Source organism: Rhea pennata, chromosome 9 (genome assembly GCF_028389875.1).
Source record: "Rhea pennata isolate bPtePen1 chromosome 9, bPtePen1.pri, whole genome shotgun sequence".
Lineage (NCBI taxonomy): Eukaryota > Metazoa > Chordata > Aves > Rheiformes > Rheidae > Rhea > Rhea pennata.
The window spans coordinates 30,130,654-30,144,763 of NC_084671.1; the positions used below are offsets into that span (position 1 = coordinate 30,130,654).

At 50.1% G+C, this 14,110-nt stretch overlaps 1 protein-coding gene across 2 annotated transcripts in view; it reads left to right on the plus strand.

Moving 5' to 3' along the window:
- THAP4 (THAP domain containing 4) overlaps nucleotides 1-4,503 on the plus strand; it is a 43,973-nt gene extending 39,470 nt beyond the window's left edge. The window contains exon 5 of one of the 2 annotated variants that reach the window (XM_062582799.1): nucleotides 4,092-4,503. Coding sequence is in view for 1 of the 2 variants with exons in the window: in XM_062582797.1 (XP_062438781.1) it covers nucleotides 4,092-4,154 (63 nt within the window). In the remaining variant the exon portion in view is untranslated. The remainder of the gene's footprint in view (nucleotides 1-4,091) is intronic. The other variant, XM_062582797.1, reaches the window with a different exon arrangement.
- Nucleotides 4,504-14,110: the final 9,607 nt, after the last annotated feature.

Here is a 14,110-nt window from a genome sequence, read left to right on the forward strand (position 1 = left end):
TCAAGGACCCCACATCTTCTCCGCAAAGGAAGGTGGCACAGAGCTGCATGAGCCTGGCTGCGCTTGCCCTCTGTGCCCAGGGGGATGCAGCCACACCGGCAAGCAGAGCAACAGCTCTGAAGTGGAGCCAAAGGATGTAGGTCAAACCATTTGCAAGCAAAGCAGGTGCTAATGAAAGGACGTGGCCTGTCCTCTGCCTGCCGTCAAGGCAAAACCAGCTCCTTCAGATGCCTTGAACCATGAGTTGCCCACCCAGATTGGCCAGGCAGGCTGCTGAGGGACACATTACAAATATCTTGTGTCCCAGCAAGGTTGGAGATAAAGCTTTAAGCCCTGCAATCAGATTCTGAAGTCTTAGTTTTTCTGATGAGCTTGGTTAAGGTGCCCCCACCTCCCAGTCCTCATTACCTTCTCTTCTCTAGGCTGAATAACCCCATCACTTCCATCCTCCATTTGTACATCATGTGCTCTATCCCTTGAGCATCTCAGCAGCCTCTGCTTGACTTGCTAGACTAGTACTCAATATGGTCCGACAAAATACTGAATGGAGGGGAAAACCTCCCAGAGCACTGACATGTGTCTTTGCTGCTGACTTCTGTCCACCAGCATTGTAGTCCCTGTCCAACTCTCATCATCAATTTGACTGTAAGGATACTGTGTCAAAGGGTTCACCAAAGGCAAAGTGAACAACAGCAGCTTTGTCTGCACAGCTAGTCAGCCCTCATAGAGGTCAATCACTTTGGTTAGGCACCGTTTGCTCTTAGTCAGTTCATGCTGGCTGTTCCCAGGACTCAATTTGTCCTTGGAAATGGCTTCCAAGAGGATTTTCTCAGTCTCCTTCTCTGGAGATATTCAGAACCCGTCTGGACACGATCTTGTTTAACATGCCCTAGGTGACCCTGCTTGAGCAGGGCAGGGTTGGACTAGATGATCTCCAGAGGTCCCTTCCAACCCTAATGATTCTGTGATTCTGGGTTGCTGAAGAGCTCATAAAAGATATTTGGGGCCTGGCAGCTGTGTGGAAGGTACAAGGCCAAGTTAAGCAGATGGTTGGAGGCCTGGTGGGATACACCCTATTGGGTGTAAAAAGAGTCCCACCAACCCATTCCAACAGATCCATTGTCCTCAGTGTCTAAAGCAAGCGCAGAGGAAGTGTGGTAGATCAGAACAGATTGGGGCTGGGTTATCGCTCCCACTTGGAATTGGGATGGGACCCCCATGTTCTTGCTGAATCTGTTTTTGGCTGTGGGTTTTCCTTAAAACTACCCGTCTGCAGGGAGCAGGGGAGGCTGGGGGAGGGGGGGGTGTAGAGCTATAGGGATCCAGCTCTTGAGTGCCAGAGCCAGGGTGCAGCCTTGTTGTTCTTGCTGCTAGGAATCGTTCAGTGTGAATGAGCAGAAATACATTATAGAAGAGGCCAAGTCAGTGAACAGTGTTTCCCAGATGCTGGCCACTGTGAAAGTGGCTGCAGGGTTCCTGGCTGTGATTGGCAGTGACATGAAGGGGCTGCTATCTGAATATGTCAGGCAGAAGCTGAAAATGTATGCTGGTGCAAAGCAGTTCTGAGATGTGCCAGTACATGAAGGACTGTTCAGAACACGAAGAAAAGGGATCACATGTGTTTTTCCCACCAGCCATTCCTGGCACTTTGGGCAGGGCTTTGCTTCTCCTGCAGTTCCAACAACCTTTTTGTCATCCAAGGATCTTGGTTTTAATGCAGAGCTTTTCACAAAGGGTGTGTGGCCTCTTTCTTTGTCAGAGAGAAGAGGTCCAAGGCTGAGTCAGAGCATGGCAATCAGGATGGGTTTAAATGCTATGCTGGATGGTGCATGATCTGCATGCTGTGTCCATCAAACTCTTGGAGACACCTTGAACACTCCCCACTCTGTGGGGCAGCCACATTCTACCCATGATCTTAGATGCCAGGGGTTCATAGATGTTGTCACAATCCAAATCTCTGACCCTGGGTTTCAAAATGGTTTCGTGATACCCCATGGAAAAATAAAGCTGAAGTCAACACCAAGTGACTTATAAATCCAATTAAACCTGTTTACTGACTATACAAGGGGAGTGACTAAGTGGTTAAGGAGTGCAATCCTAACTATTTTATACCGTATGTTATACTACACAAGCAAAACGGAACTTTCTCTACCATACGTTATCAGTGAATTAGAGAAGTCTGAAGAAAAGGGGAAAAGGAAAGGAAGAGAAAATAGAGATGATAGGGAAGAAAGAGATCACTACCATAGGTTCTAGGAATGTCTTGTCCCATGTTGTCCCTGATTCGAGGTTCCTGGATAGTGGGCCAGCAGTTACCTGCCTTATCTTGCACCTTTTATAGATTTTCTTTTTCCAAGATCCTCCCATCTGGTGGAGTTTCGTCAGAAAGTTTGAGCAGGTGTACTGCATCATTCAGAAAGTTCTCGAAAGGGGTCTGGGAGCGTAGAGGGTCTTGGTCGTCAACTTGTCCTCTTTATTGCCATGACTGTGGTATGACCTTTCTGTGCACATGAACCCTTAATCTTTAGTCAGAATGGGGGAGTTAATGCAGGAGACAGCACTGTCTTGTTTACACAAGGTTTGCCATCTCCCACCATTTCCCAGCTATGAAAACAGCTTGTTTAAGGCATACCTCATATATCACATCCATGACAGATGTGCTTACCTGGATGCTTGAACTGGGCTATTTGGGTACAGCCACTGGAGCAGGTTCATGGCCCAAAGCTCCTCCTTCAGGACATGCTCGAGTTGAGTCCAGACCAGACCTTTCTGAGGTGAATATGTGCCCTCTGTGTTCCTCTCAGCCAGGTGGTGCCCAGCCCCCAGCTGAAGCATGTACTGTCACTGTAGCAAGTCCTGGTGACTCATAGATCCATGCTGTTGGTACAGATGAACAGGGTGAGAGAGACAAGGTTGGAAGAGACATGATTTTTCTCCTGAGAGAAGAGAAACCTGTGTTGCTGCAGCTTTTTGACATCCGTGTCTTATCCTTTCCCTGAGTAGAAACAATGGTAAAGATACTCCTCTGGCTGTACGGTCAAGCCTGGATCATGTCAGTAACTGTCTGGTGGCCCCAACATCAGATTCAGGGACACAAAAGGATTGTGGCTCTGCCTCCTTTGTCACATATCACCTCCGGATGTCCTTGGCAGGGAGTTGCAGGGCCTCCCTCTTGCTGGTGGTTTTAGCAGGATCCCTTCTGTCCCGTACCCAAGCAGTATCAGGGGAAGCTGGATGTGGTGAAGGCAAAAAACCAGCTGTCACACTATCCAACAACAATCTGGATCTCCTCTTCACTGAGCTCCACGAGATGAGCGGCAGTAGCTGACTTTGCGCTGCAGTGGGGGTAGGCGCAGTCTCTCCTGCTCACCCTGAGGGTGGATCCTACTCTTCATGCCACCTTCTAAAAAGAGAGTTCTGGAAGCCTGGCAGAGAACAGGGCCAAGCCTTCTTCTAGCAGTCACACTGACCACTGGGTCTTCATGATGTCTGGAAAAAGAGTTAGGAAGAAAACACAGTGGGAACCTCCTCACCTTCAGTCCTTTATGGTCCTGGGCCATCTCTTGGGGCTGCCAGAGAGTTGTCAGAAATCACAGCTTCTTGAGAGGATTTGACTGGAGACGGACCTTTGGAGGTCTCTGGTCCAAGTCCTGCTTCAGGCAGGTTGCTCAAGGCCTTATCTGGTTATGTGTTGTGTGTCTCTGAGGATGGAGTTCCACTGGCTCCCAAAGCTGTCCCAGGGCTGCATCACCCTTGATGGGAGGAAATTTGATATTTTTCATAATGTTACAAGAGTCAGCACTTATACCCAGCCATCAGTTGCCCCTGTTGATTCCTGGTAACACTGGAGATACTCCAGGGAGGCCTCTAACACCAGACTTTGGTGTTAGAGGTCCTGTGGATTAAGTCTTTTCGGGAGGCCTGAATGTTGGCCACCATTTACCAATAGCGCTGGCCACCATTGAGGGCCTTTACCAACCAGCAGTGTAGACCACTACCGAGGGCCAATACTGGCCATCGTTCGCTGATGGGGTATTCAGACATGCTACCCACTGCTACTTGCTCACTCCCATGCTTTACTTCACCCACAGGTTCAAGGAGACCTTTGTGTCATTTCTGGAAGCTGGCCGAGTCAATGCTGTCTCCATTGCTAGCCTGATGGGTGTGCTGAGCCCTGATCTTCTCCCTGAGGACATCTTCTCTGGAAGATGGCTGCAAAGACCTGTCAGCTGGACATCCCTGCCTGTTGCCAGCAGAGACCAGTTGTCATTAGCACCCCCTCACAATGACCCCACTGGTGGCTTTTCCCCACAGGGCATGGAGGAAGTGGCTTTGATATACACTCTCCTCCTTAATTTTGGCTGTGGGGGCAATAAATGAGCTGTGCATGGGCTCCTGGAGCAGTGCTAACCTCTGCACCTTACTGCCTCCCTGGGAATCCAGATATCCTTCTCCTTGCCATGAAGGGAATACCTAGAATCGTACTCTGCTCCAACCCATATCTGCTGCCTCCTCAGTTAACTCAGGCATCCTGTTCCCCTTTGTTACTGCCAAACCATGCAGGCAAACAAGGCATCTGGGAGCACCCTCTGCCCCCAGGGTCATGTTCCCTCCAGAGTATTGCTACACCTCTCTGCCCCTAATATCTCCAGCTCAACAGATACCTGAGAAGCTGAAGCCCCTGTCCTTAGGACCATAAAGGAGATGTCTCCATGGGGAGAGAGGATATGTAAGTATGCAGAGGGTTCACTCCATTTGTGTGTGTGAGGGGGCATAGCCTGTGTTCCCTGCATATCTCCCACCACTTCCCCCTCCTCATTTGCTACTTTCTAGTTATAGTCATTGACCTCTCACTCCCAGCTCTACACCCTTACTTTGCACTTGGCTGCTCTGGACCTTTGTGCTGCCCCATGCTGCTTTGATTTCCCATAGGACCAATGCAGGGAACTGTGAAGGTTGGGGGGGGGGGGCACAGCTGACCCTGGGTGATGCCAAAAGACATCCCACCAGTTTTTTTCAATCATGAACCCTCTCAAACTTTGTGTTTCAGATTCAGCTGGCACTTAGGAAAAAATGCCATAGAGCATGGGCAGCTCCTTTCTGCTTGCTTGCCGGGAAAGTGGCTTTTTGAGGAAGAAGTAAGATATTCTTGGGCTTCTTCCTCCTTGGGAAAAAGCCCTCAGTGAGCTGTTGTTGGCAGAACAGCTTTGCAGGGCTGGGGTGGCATCATGGCAGCTGTGGGGCTCCACAGAGCACCTTTTTGCTCCTAGTCTTGCTGCTGCTTGGTGTAATGTCAAGATACTACCAATGGGACCCAATTTTCATGCCCAATTTGTGGTCCTGACACTGTCCACCCCCTGGCTGGGGCAGGTTCCTCTTTGCTGCAGGCTGAGCCAGCAGCTACCCTGAGTTGTGAAAATGCCATGGAAAAGCAGATATGTGTGATCTGCACGGGAGCAAATAGAAAGCTGAAAGTCTGCCCTAGGGCTCTGGGCATCCTCAGCAGCATCCAGCAGCCCGTGGTGGTGGTGGCCATCCTGGGGCTGTACCATACTGGGAAGTCCTACCAGTGGTGCTCACCCCTTCCCATGATGCTTTTCCTCCCCAGATTTTTCCCCAAGTGCCATAGTGCAAGACCGCATCACAGACATCTGGATGTGGTGCCTGCCTCATCCATGCCAGCCCCAGCTGGTGCTGCTGGATGCTAAGGGGTGCGTACCATGGAGAAGGTAAAAGTGGATCCAGACATGCTATGGGGATGGGCATGCAGCCACCATGTGACTTTGGCCTCTCCAGGTGCTGAGGGCTGAACTCTCTCACAGCTGAATTTTTGCTCCAAAAGGGCTGTGCATGTCCCAGGTTTTCAGGAGCTCTTGAGAATCTGCAGCTTGCTTGGCTTCAGGTTTCAAAGACCTTTTCTCATCTAAATCTTGTTATTTTGGGGTACAGTGACTGATGCTGAATGCTGGCTCCTGGAGAGCCCTCCTGGGTTACCTGGCATGAAAAGATCTCAAATCCCTTAGACTAATGTCTCCAGCATGCAAAACAGTTACTTTCACTGAGGGCTGTCCACAGCTGAGGTTGAGAGAGGAATGTGTTTCTCCTGGGAAATAATGTGTGACTGCAACCTACAGGACCTGGGGTGGTGGTGGTGTGTGTGTGTGGGGGGGGGGGGAGTTCTGCTGAGTCTTACCTGGCAATGGGAAATGCCTCTGCTTGGTTTTTACTTCCTCAGCTCAATATCCTTCCCAGCAGAGCATCCCACTCTTCCCATTCTGTTCACATTGCTGGGTCTTACTCTCAGCTTCGCTCATGTCCAGGCCAACATGCACAATGACTCGCTGATCTTTGCCCCGACTGCACTCTTCAGCAGCACCATGGTCTACAATAGCATGGGCCCCATCGATCACAAGTCACTGCAGAACCTTCAGTATCCTTCTGGTGAGGATGACAAAGGCAAAAGGGTCTGCAGCACTCCACGGTACCCAGGCCACCAGCCCCTCCACCTCAAAAGACCAGCACAAATCCTGCTGTAACACAAGCCTCATAAATTGAGGTCTTTTGGAGGGGCTGCCCATTAATAGCAGTTGCCTTCATGTAAGCCAGTGCCCAAACACTCCCCGAGTGCTGACTGAAACCCAGGATACCCTCATGCAAGTGAGGGAACTGGGCAAAGGATCCAAGTGCAAGGCTTCTACCTCTGGTCAAGATTTTCTCCTTAGCTTAAGCCCTAGCTATGGATGCAGCTGGCTGAGCATATCCAAATTAATTCTGCAAGCAGGCAAGAAGGAATAGTACCTGAAGGATGATGCTCTGCAGTGCAACAAAAGTTCATATGGGAGAAAAGGTGCCTGGGCAAGATGCTGTACCTGGGTAAGATGCTGTACCTGGGTGGGCTGCCTGCTCCATGGAGGCAGGGGTTCCTGCATGTGGGGCCAGAACAGCTGCTCCTCACTGCCCTGTGTGCCTGTTTCCCTCCCCACCATGGTGTCCTATTTTTTCAGACCTCCCTAAGGAGGAGGTCCTGCCAAAAAATTATATCAGGCAGTACTTCACCATCCTTAAGTGCTTCATGTTTGAGCACCCACCCTCCAAGAAGAAGCTCCACCAGCTGGAAAGTCTCCATGAGAATGAACTCAGTCCAGACTTCCTGGCACAGTCTCAGAAGTTTTGCAGCTATACCACAATGAGGTCAAAGCTATGGCACAGTGCCACGCTGTAACTGGGAGAGGTGAGCCACCGAGGCAGTGCCTGAGGTGGGGCTGGGAGCATGCGCCTTCAGTGGAGAAGCACCTTTTCTTGACTGTCATATCCCGTCAAACATCAGTGTGCTGAAGGGCAGGATCAGTGACACCCTGGATATATTCTTTTATTTCTCATCAAAATTAGGTTTTGTAATGAGCAGCTCAGGCATCCCCCTGCCAGATGAATGAGTCAGATAAGACGTATCTGCTCCAAAGCACCAAGCTGGGTGGGATTTCCCACCCTCCGAATATCTCTGCTCTTACCAGGTGGAAGTTAACAAGTGAAAAGACATCCAGAGTCTCCATACAGCTTGGCTCTCTGTCACTGGCCTGCTGACAACAGGTATTTCTGGCAGCCTGCTGTCCTTGATTTTGCAGCAGGAGGGCAATGGCTTATGTGCAAGCTCAAAATTAGGGGTGGGGAACCTCATCAGGACTTGCATTGAGGCTGTTATGAGTGGGGATTATGTCATGCATGGAAAACTTGCTGGCTGAGCTGGAGAACATGGCAGCTGTGCAGGACACTGTAGCTCCCTACAAGGCACTGACAGACAAGAGGCTGGCACTGCCTGCTGAAACAGCAGGTCCACAATGGGTGTGAGCAGGAGACCATCCAGTTATTTCTGTGACAGTACCTCAAGGCATGGAGCAGTGGTTCTAGAAGGAGCTGCACATACAAGAGCACTGAGCACTCCACTCCACCACCACCATCCCCATCCCCTTGTGCTTGATGTCACACATTCACCTGGAGCTCCAAGCCAAAAGTCAACTATAAAAAAAGTTTAGAACATTAAGCAAGACATTTCTCTTCCCCTTTCTGGAGGAGGCCCTGGCTGTGGCTGGGAATGGCCACTGAAGCTCTGGGCTCTCATGACCACATTCCTAACCATGCTGTCCCCTTTCAGAGACAGCTGACATGGGTAAGCAGGGCAGTCTGTGAGCAGGATAAGCAAGAATTCTGCTACAGGGATATGCTCAGTCAGGTTGTGAGGGTCCTGGAGGAGCACCCGGCGCATGAGATGTACTTTGTCATTGGGGGATTTCAGAGCTACCTGGAAGACCAAACAGAGATGCAAGAGGAATACTGCAGGACACTGGTGAGAGGGATCATGGTGGGCAATGTGGCCAAGCTGGTATCACTTCTTGCACACCTTCTCCTAAGACCTTCCCCCATGTTGGCACTGACCATCATCTCCATGTGATTCCCCTCTTTGCAGTTTTCCAGGAGGAAGAGGTCCTTTGTGAGTTCCTGAAGTCCAAGGAAGCTGTGCAAGAAAACATCCTGCACACAAACAAGTCTATCAGCAGCCAGTAGTGGCAGCTGGTAGGTAAAACCACCCAGAGTGGCCTTGGATTCTTTCCTGAAGACAAACCCAAGGATCTGGGAGACTTTTGCTACCCTTGTTCAGTTAAGGAACCTGGATTTCCTTTGCGCCTCTGAAATCCTACTCACTGGCAGCATCTCATCGCTATGAGCACCTCTAACCATCCCTGACCCCCCTCCTTGTATCAGTGTCTCAGCTGAGAGCCATCTTATGGGCTTTCCACTTACCTGGGGGGACCACCATGTTTTGGAGGCTCAGGATGCTGTTGCCCCTGGCAGTAGTGCTGAGATGAAGCAGGTGATGGAGGAGATACTGTGGAGCCAGCAATGGAGGCAAGATATGCTCCTGGGCCAGCTGCAGAAGAAACTGGAGGCACAATAAGAGCAAATGAGGGAGCAGCAGTGGCTCCAGTACAGATTACACACTGGTAAAGGAGCTGGGGATAGTGGGGACTATGCTAAAGCAATAAAGAGGGAGCTGAGATAGGGATAGAAATTCAGCCAAGGGCCTATGGTCCAAAGAAAAAAATGAGAAATCTGAAGGTGTATCTTCTCCCCTAGCAGAGGCAACTAGTGAGATAAAAAGAGTCCAATCCATGCAGCATCCTCTGAGGATCACTGGAGATGGGTCCTGTGTCTCCGCTGCTGAGATTGTTCAGGGGCTCAATACAGCCAGTGCCAGCTATAGGTCTGCACCACGGCCATCAAACCATTGGATGGTTAGCTCTGTTACCCTGAACAGGACCCTCCATGGTGCTGGGGAACTTCCTGCTCTGGAATAAAACTGCTTTCTATCTGCAGGACTTGTTTCATCCCTTGAATGAGGAGGACTCAAGAATGAGGACACTCAAACACTGGGGTCCCTCCAGCTTCTGTGGATTGGCCCCACCTGTGAGCACCTGTAGCAAGGTGCCCAGGAGGACACATAGTTCATGTCATGCCTTCCTGGTGGACTTAGACCCCATTGCTGTCCCGATGGGCTGGGCCTTGCCACTCCCTGGAAAGGGATGCATGCGGTCAGGTGCCTGCATACGGCATTTTTCAGCTAATTAGAAGCTACTTTGCTCCCAGAGCAGGGACAGGCATGTACAAGGAGGGACACATTAAAGGGGGAGCAAAGCATGGGTGCAGAACCCCTGAGGTGTGCGGCACCTTCAGGCCATCCATGGGGCCATCAACTGGGCAACAGGTTTACTATTAAGGCTTGCCCTCAGGAATCCCAGAGCCTGGAGATGAGAGAGTCTGTTGAAAGGAAGACTTTGCTTTAATCAAGGAGAATTGGGTTAGACATCATTTAGGCAAACTTGACACCCAGAAACCCATGGACCCTGACGTGATGCACTCACAAGTACTGAGAGAGCTGGCAGACGTTATTGATAGGCAACTCTTCATCATCTTTGAAAAGTCATGGAGAACTGGAGAGGTGCCTGAGGACTGTAAGAAAGCCAGTGTCACCCCAGCCTTCCAAAAGGGCAAGAAGGAGGACCCAGGCAAATCTAGGCCAGTGAGGCTCACCACAATCCCTGAAAAGGTGATGGAACAGCTCATTCTGGAGGTCATCTCCGAGCATACAGAGGAAAAGAAGGTGATGAGGAGTAGTCAGCATGGATTCTCCAAGGCGAACTCCTGCTTAAACAACCTGACTCCTCTGATGAGGGAATGACTGACTGGGTAGACGAGGGAAGAGCAGTGGGTGTTGGGTACCTCAACTTCGGCAAGGCTTTTGATACTGTGTTCCCTAACATCCTCCTAGAGAAGCTCAGGAAGTGTGGGTTAGACAAGTGGACAGTGAGGTGTCGAGAACTGGCTGAATGGTAGAGCTCAGAGGGCTGTCATCAGTGGTGCAGAGTCTAGTTAGAGGCCTGTGGCTAGTGGCGTCCCACAGGCCTCCATACTGGGTCCCATCCTGTTCAACTTCTTCATCAATGACCTGCACAAAGGGACAGAGTGCCTCCTCAGCAAGTTTACTGATGATACCAAGCTAGGAGGAGTGGCTGATACAGCTGAGGGCTGTGCTGCCATTCAGAGAGACCTGGACACACTGGCGAGCTGGGCAGAGAGGAACCTCCTGAGATTTCACAAGCGCAACTGCAGAATCCTGCACCTAGGGAGGAATAACCTCATACACCAGTGCAGGCTGTGGGCTGACCTGCTGGAGAGCAGGTCTGCAGAGTGCTGGTGGATGACAAGTTGACAATGAGCTAGCAATGTGCCCTTGTAGTCAAGAAGGCCAGCGGTAACCTGGTGTGCATTAGGAAGAGCAGCAGCAGCAGGTCAAGGGAGTTGAACCTGTTGCTCTATTCAACACTGGTAAGACCTCATCTCAAGTACTGTGTCCATTTCTGGCACTGAGGCAGAAGTGACCTCACCAGCACAAAAAGCAGCCATGTGCCCAGTGCTGGCTTATAAGGCATTGAAGCACGAGTGACTTCACAAGTCCAAACAACAAGTGCTTAGTTTTGGCCTATTAGTCAGTGAGCGCAAGTGATCTTACAATGACAAACACCAGCCATGCTCCTGGCCCAGATCTATCACACACTGAGACAGAACAACACTACAAACACAAAAAGCACGCACACGCCCAGTGTTGACCTATAAGGCACAAGTGACTTCACAACCCCCAGCAGCAGCCACATGACCAACAATGGACCATCAGGCCCTGATGCACAAGTGACCTCACAAGCACAGACAACAGCCATGTGACCAGCACTGGCCTATCAGAGACTCAGGCAGAAGTAACCTCACAACCACAAACAGCAGCCATGTGTCTGGCCCTGGCCTATCACGCACTAATGCACAAGTGACCTAAAAGCAAAAATAGCAACCATGCGCCTGGCAGTGCCTATTAGGCACTGAGGCACAAGTGACTTCACAATCACATACAGTAATGACATTACCAGCTCTGGCTTATCAAGCACTGGGGTAAAAGTGACCTCACAACCACAAACAGAAACCACATGACTAGCACTGGCATATGAGGCACTGAGACACAAGTGTCCTTACAACAAAAAAAAGTAGTCATTGGCCCAGCACTGTCCGATAAGGCACTGAAGCACCAGTAACCTCACAACCACAAACAGCAGCCATGTGATCAAAACTGACCTATGAGGGCATGAGGCAGAAGTGATTGTACAACCACAAACACCAGCCATGGGCCTGGCACTGCCCTGTCAGGTACCAAAACACAAGTGACCTCACAACCTCAGAGAGGAATAATGAGTGTCCTTGATGCCTGGCATTTACAGATGCACAAGTGCCCTAACAATGTGTATCAAAGCAGTTTGCTTGCTGCTTGCCTATTCAGTTCTGAGGAAGTAGTCATTTCACAGTCTTCATCAAGACCATGTGCCACCTGCTGGCCTATCAGACAGTAAGGCAATAGTGACCTCACAAGCAAAACCAGCAGCCATGTGCCTACTACTGGGCTCTCAAATACTGAAACAAAAGTGACTTCACAGTCTGCACTGAAGCCATGTGTGTGCTGCTGACCTATTATGGACTGAGGTTCATGAACCTCAGAAGTATAAACAGTACTAATCTCCAAGCCACTGCTCTACCAGGTGCTCATGCAGAAGTGAACTCAGAACCAGAAACAGCTGCAATGGGTCTGCTGCTGGACAATGAGCTTCTTCAGCAACAATGACCTCAGAATCTCCATTGAAGCCATGTGCTTGCTGATGGACTATCAGGCACTCAGGTAGAAGTGACCACATAGGCACAAAAGCAGCAATGGGCTTGATGCTGCCTGATCATATACTGGAGCAAAAGTCACCTCAGAAGTACAACAATGAGCAATGTAGCTGCTAGTGGCCTTGCAGATGCTGTGGCCAAACAATTTCACCAGCACAAACACCAGCAGTATACATCAAGCTGGACTGCCTGGTACTGAAGTTGAGGTGACCTCACAGTCAGCCATGAAGCCACAGAGCTGCTCCTTGCCTATTAGGAGCTGAGGCAGAATTGACCTAAACAAGCACAAGCAGCAGCAATATGCATGTTCCCTGTTTATGTGGCTTTGAGACACACCATTATCACCAAAGCAATGTGCATGTTGTTGGCTGCCAGGTTAAAAGGCACAACTGACCTTACAAGTGGAAATGACATCGACAGGCCTCCTGCTCTCCCGTCTGGTACCGAGTCACAAGTGAGCTGAAAAGTGCAAACCTTCACAGAAAAGAAGCTCACCTAGGCCATTCACATATCCCTTGATTATGCTGTTATCACTCTGTACGGAACAGTCTTCTGCAAATGGCTTTTGTCTCCCGGCAAGGCTCTCTCCTGATCATGGGACATCTCTACTCTGTCATCCTAGGCATAAATCACAAAATGGAACAATTGATCTTTTCCTTTATCATCATTAAGTCCTAACTGTGAGCCTTTGCACTGGAGCACCGACACAATGACAGCAGGCTGACACTTTCATTTCTAGTGCCTAGGTCAGAGATCAGCTGAGGGATCAGCTTCACAGGAAAATGAAAGTTTCTGACACTTTCAGGTCAATCCAGTACTGTACCAGCCACCAACCTGATGCCAGACCTCTGCTGTGCCAGCTAGTCTACAAATGCACTGTCTGCCCCACAGAGCTGGCTCTTCTGCTAGATACAACCAAGTGTCAGCAAGAAGAGTTGCATACAGGACACTTGTCACTTGCACATTCCCCAGGCACTGCTCTGCTCACTGCCTTGCCTTGGCTCCTCCACCCAGACACACAGGGAAGCTCTTGTGGTAGCACCACAAGGTGGCCAAGGCACTCTAGGCCCACAAGGCACGTGCAAATGATCAGCACAGGATCAGCCAGGGACAGAGCTGGCTCCTTGAGCAATGCCGCTCTTTTCAGAGGGAAGGATCCTGCTTTCTTTGGGTGGAGTAGGCTGCTGCTTTCCACATACATACTCTCATTAACCTCAGCTTGGGGATGGAGATTTTCTTAATAATACAAAAGTTACAGATATAATGCAGAAACACTTGAGAGTCCTGAAGGCCCCCTAAGCCCAAAGTAACCGTGTTTCCTTTCCTTTAGTTATCTAGACAAGGAGCTCCGGTGAAGGGAAAAAGAGGGCAGAAGCTTTGAAATGAGGCCCAAGCAGTAAGACAGCCCCAGGCTGGAGGTCTGCTGAAATGCCAGGAATCCTGGCTGCGCAGCCTCTGCAGCATAAGCGCAGGCTTCGCAGTTGGGTGTCACAGGCAACCTGGCTCTGGGCACATCTTCACCCCTTGCAGAGCCAGGAGCCCAAAAGCTGTGAGATAGCATCAGTTCAAGCTACAGAAGCTTTGTGGCACTCAGTAAAAGACACTCAGGGGATGCTGGCATTTATTATAAGGTCTTACACTAGTCCTATATGGCACCACAATTTTCTAGGAAAAGGAGGAGATACAATGCATTTGCTGAGCAGGCTGGCAGTAACAACATTTGTGCAATGTGGAATCTGCAGCACAACAGAGGTACCAGAAGGTGAACCTATATCCCAAGAAACCCATGGAAGCCAGGAGCACTTACAGAAGCCTTTGAATCCATGTGTACCTCATCTGATTCACCTGCAGC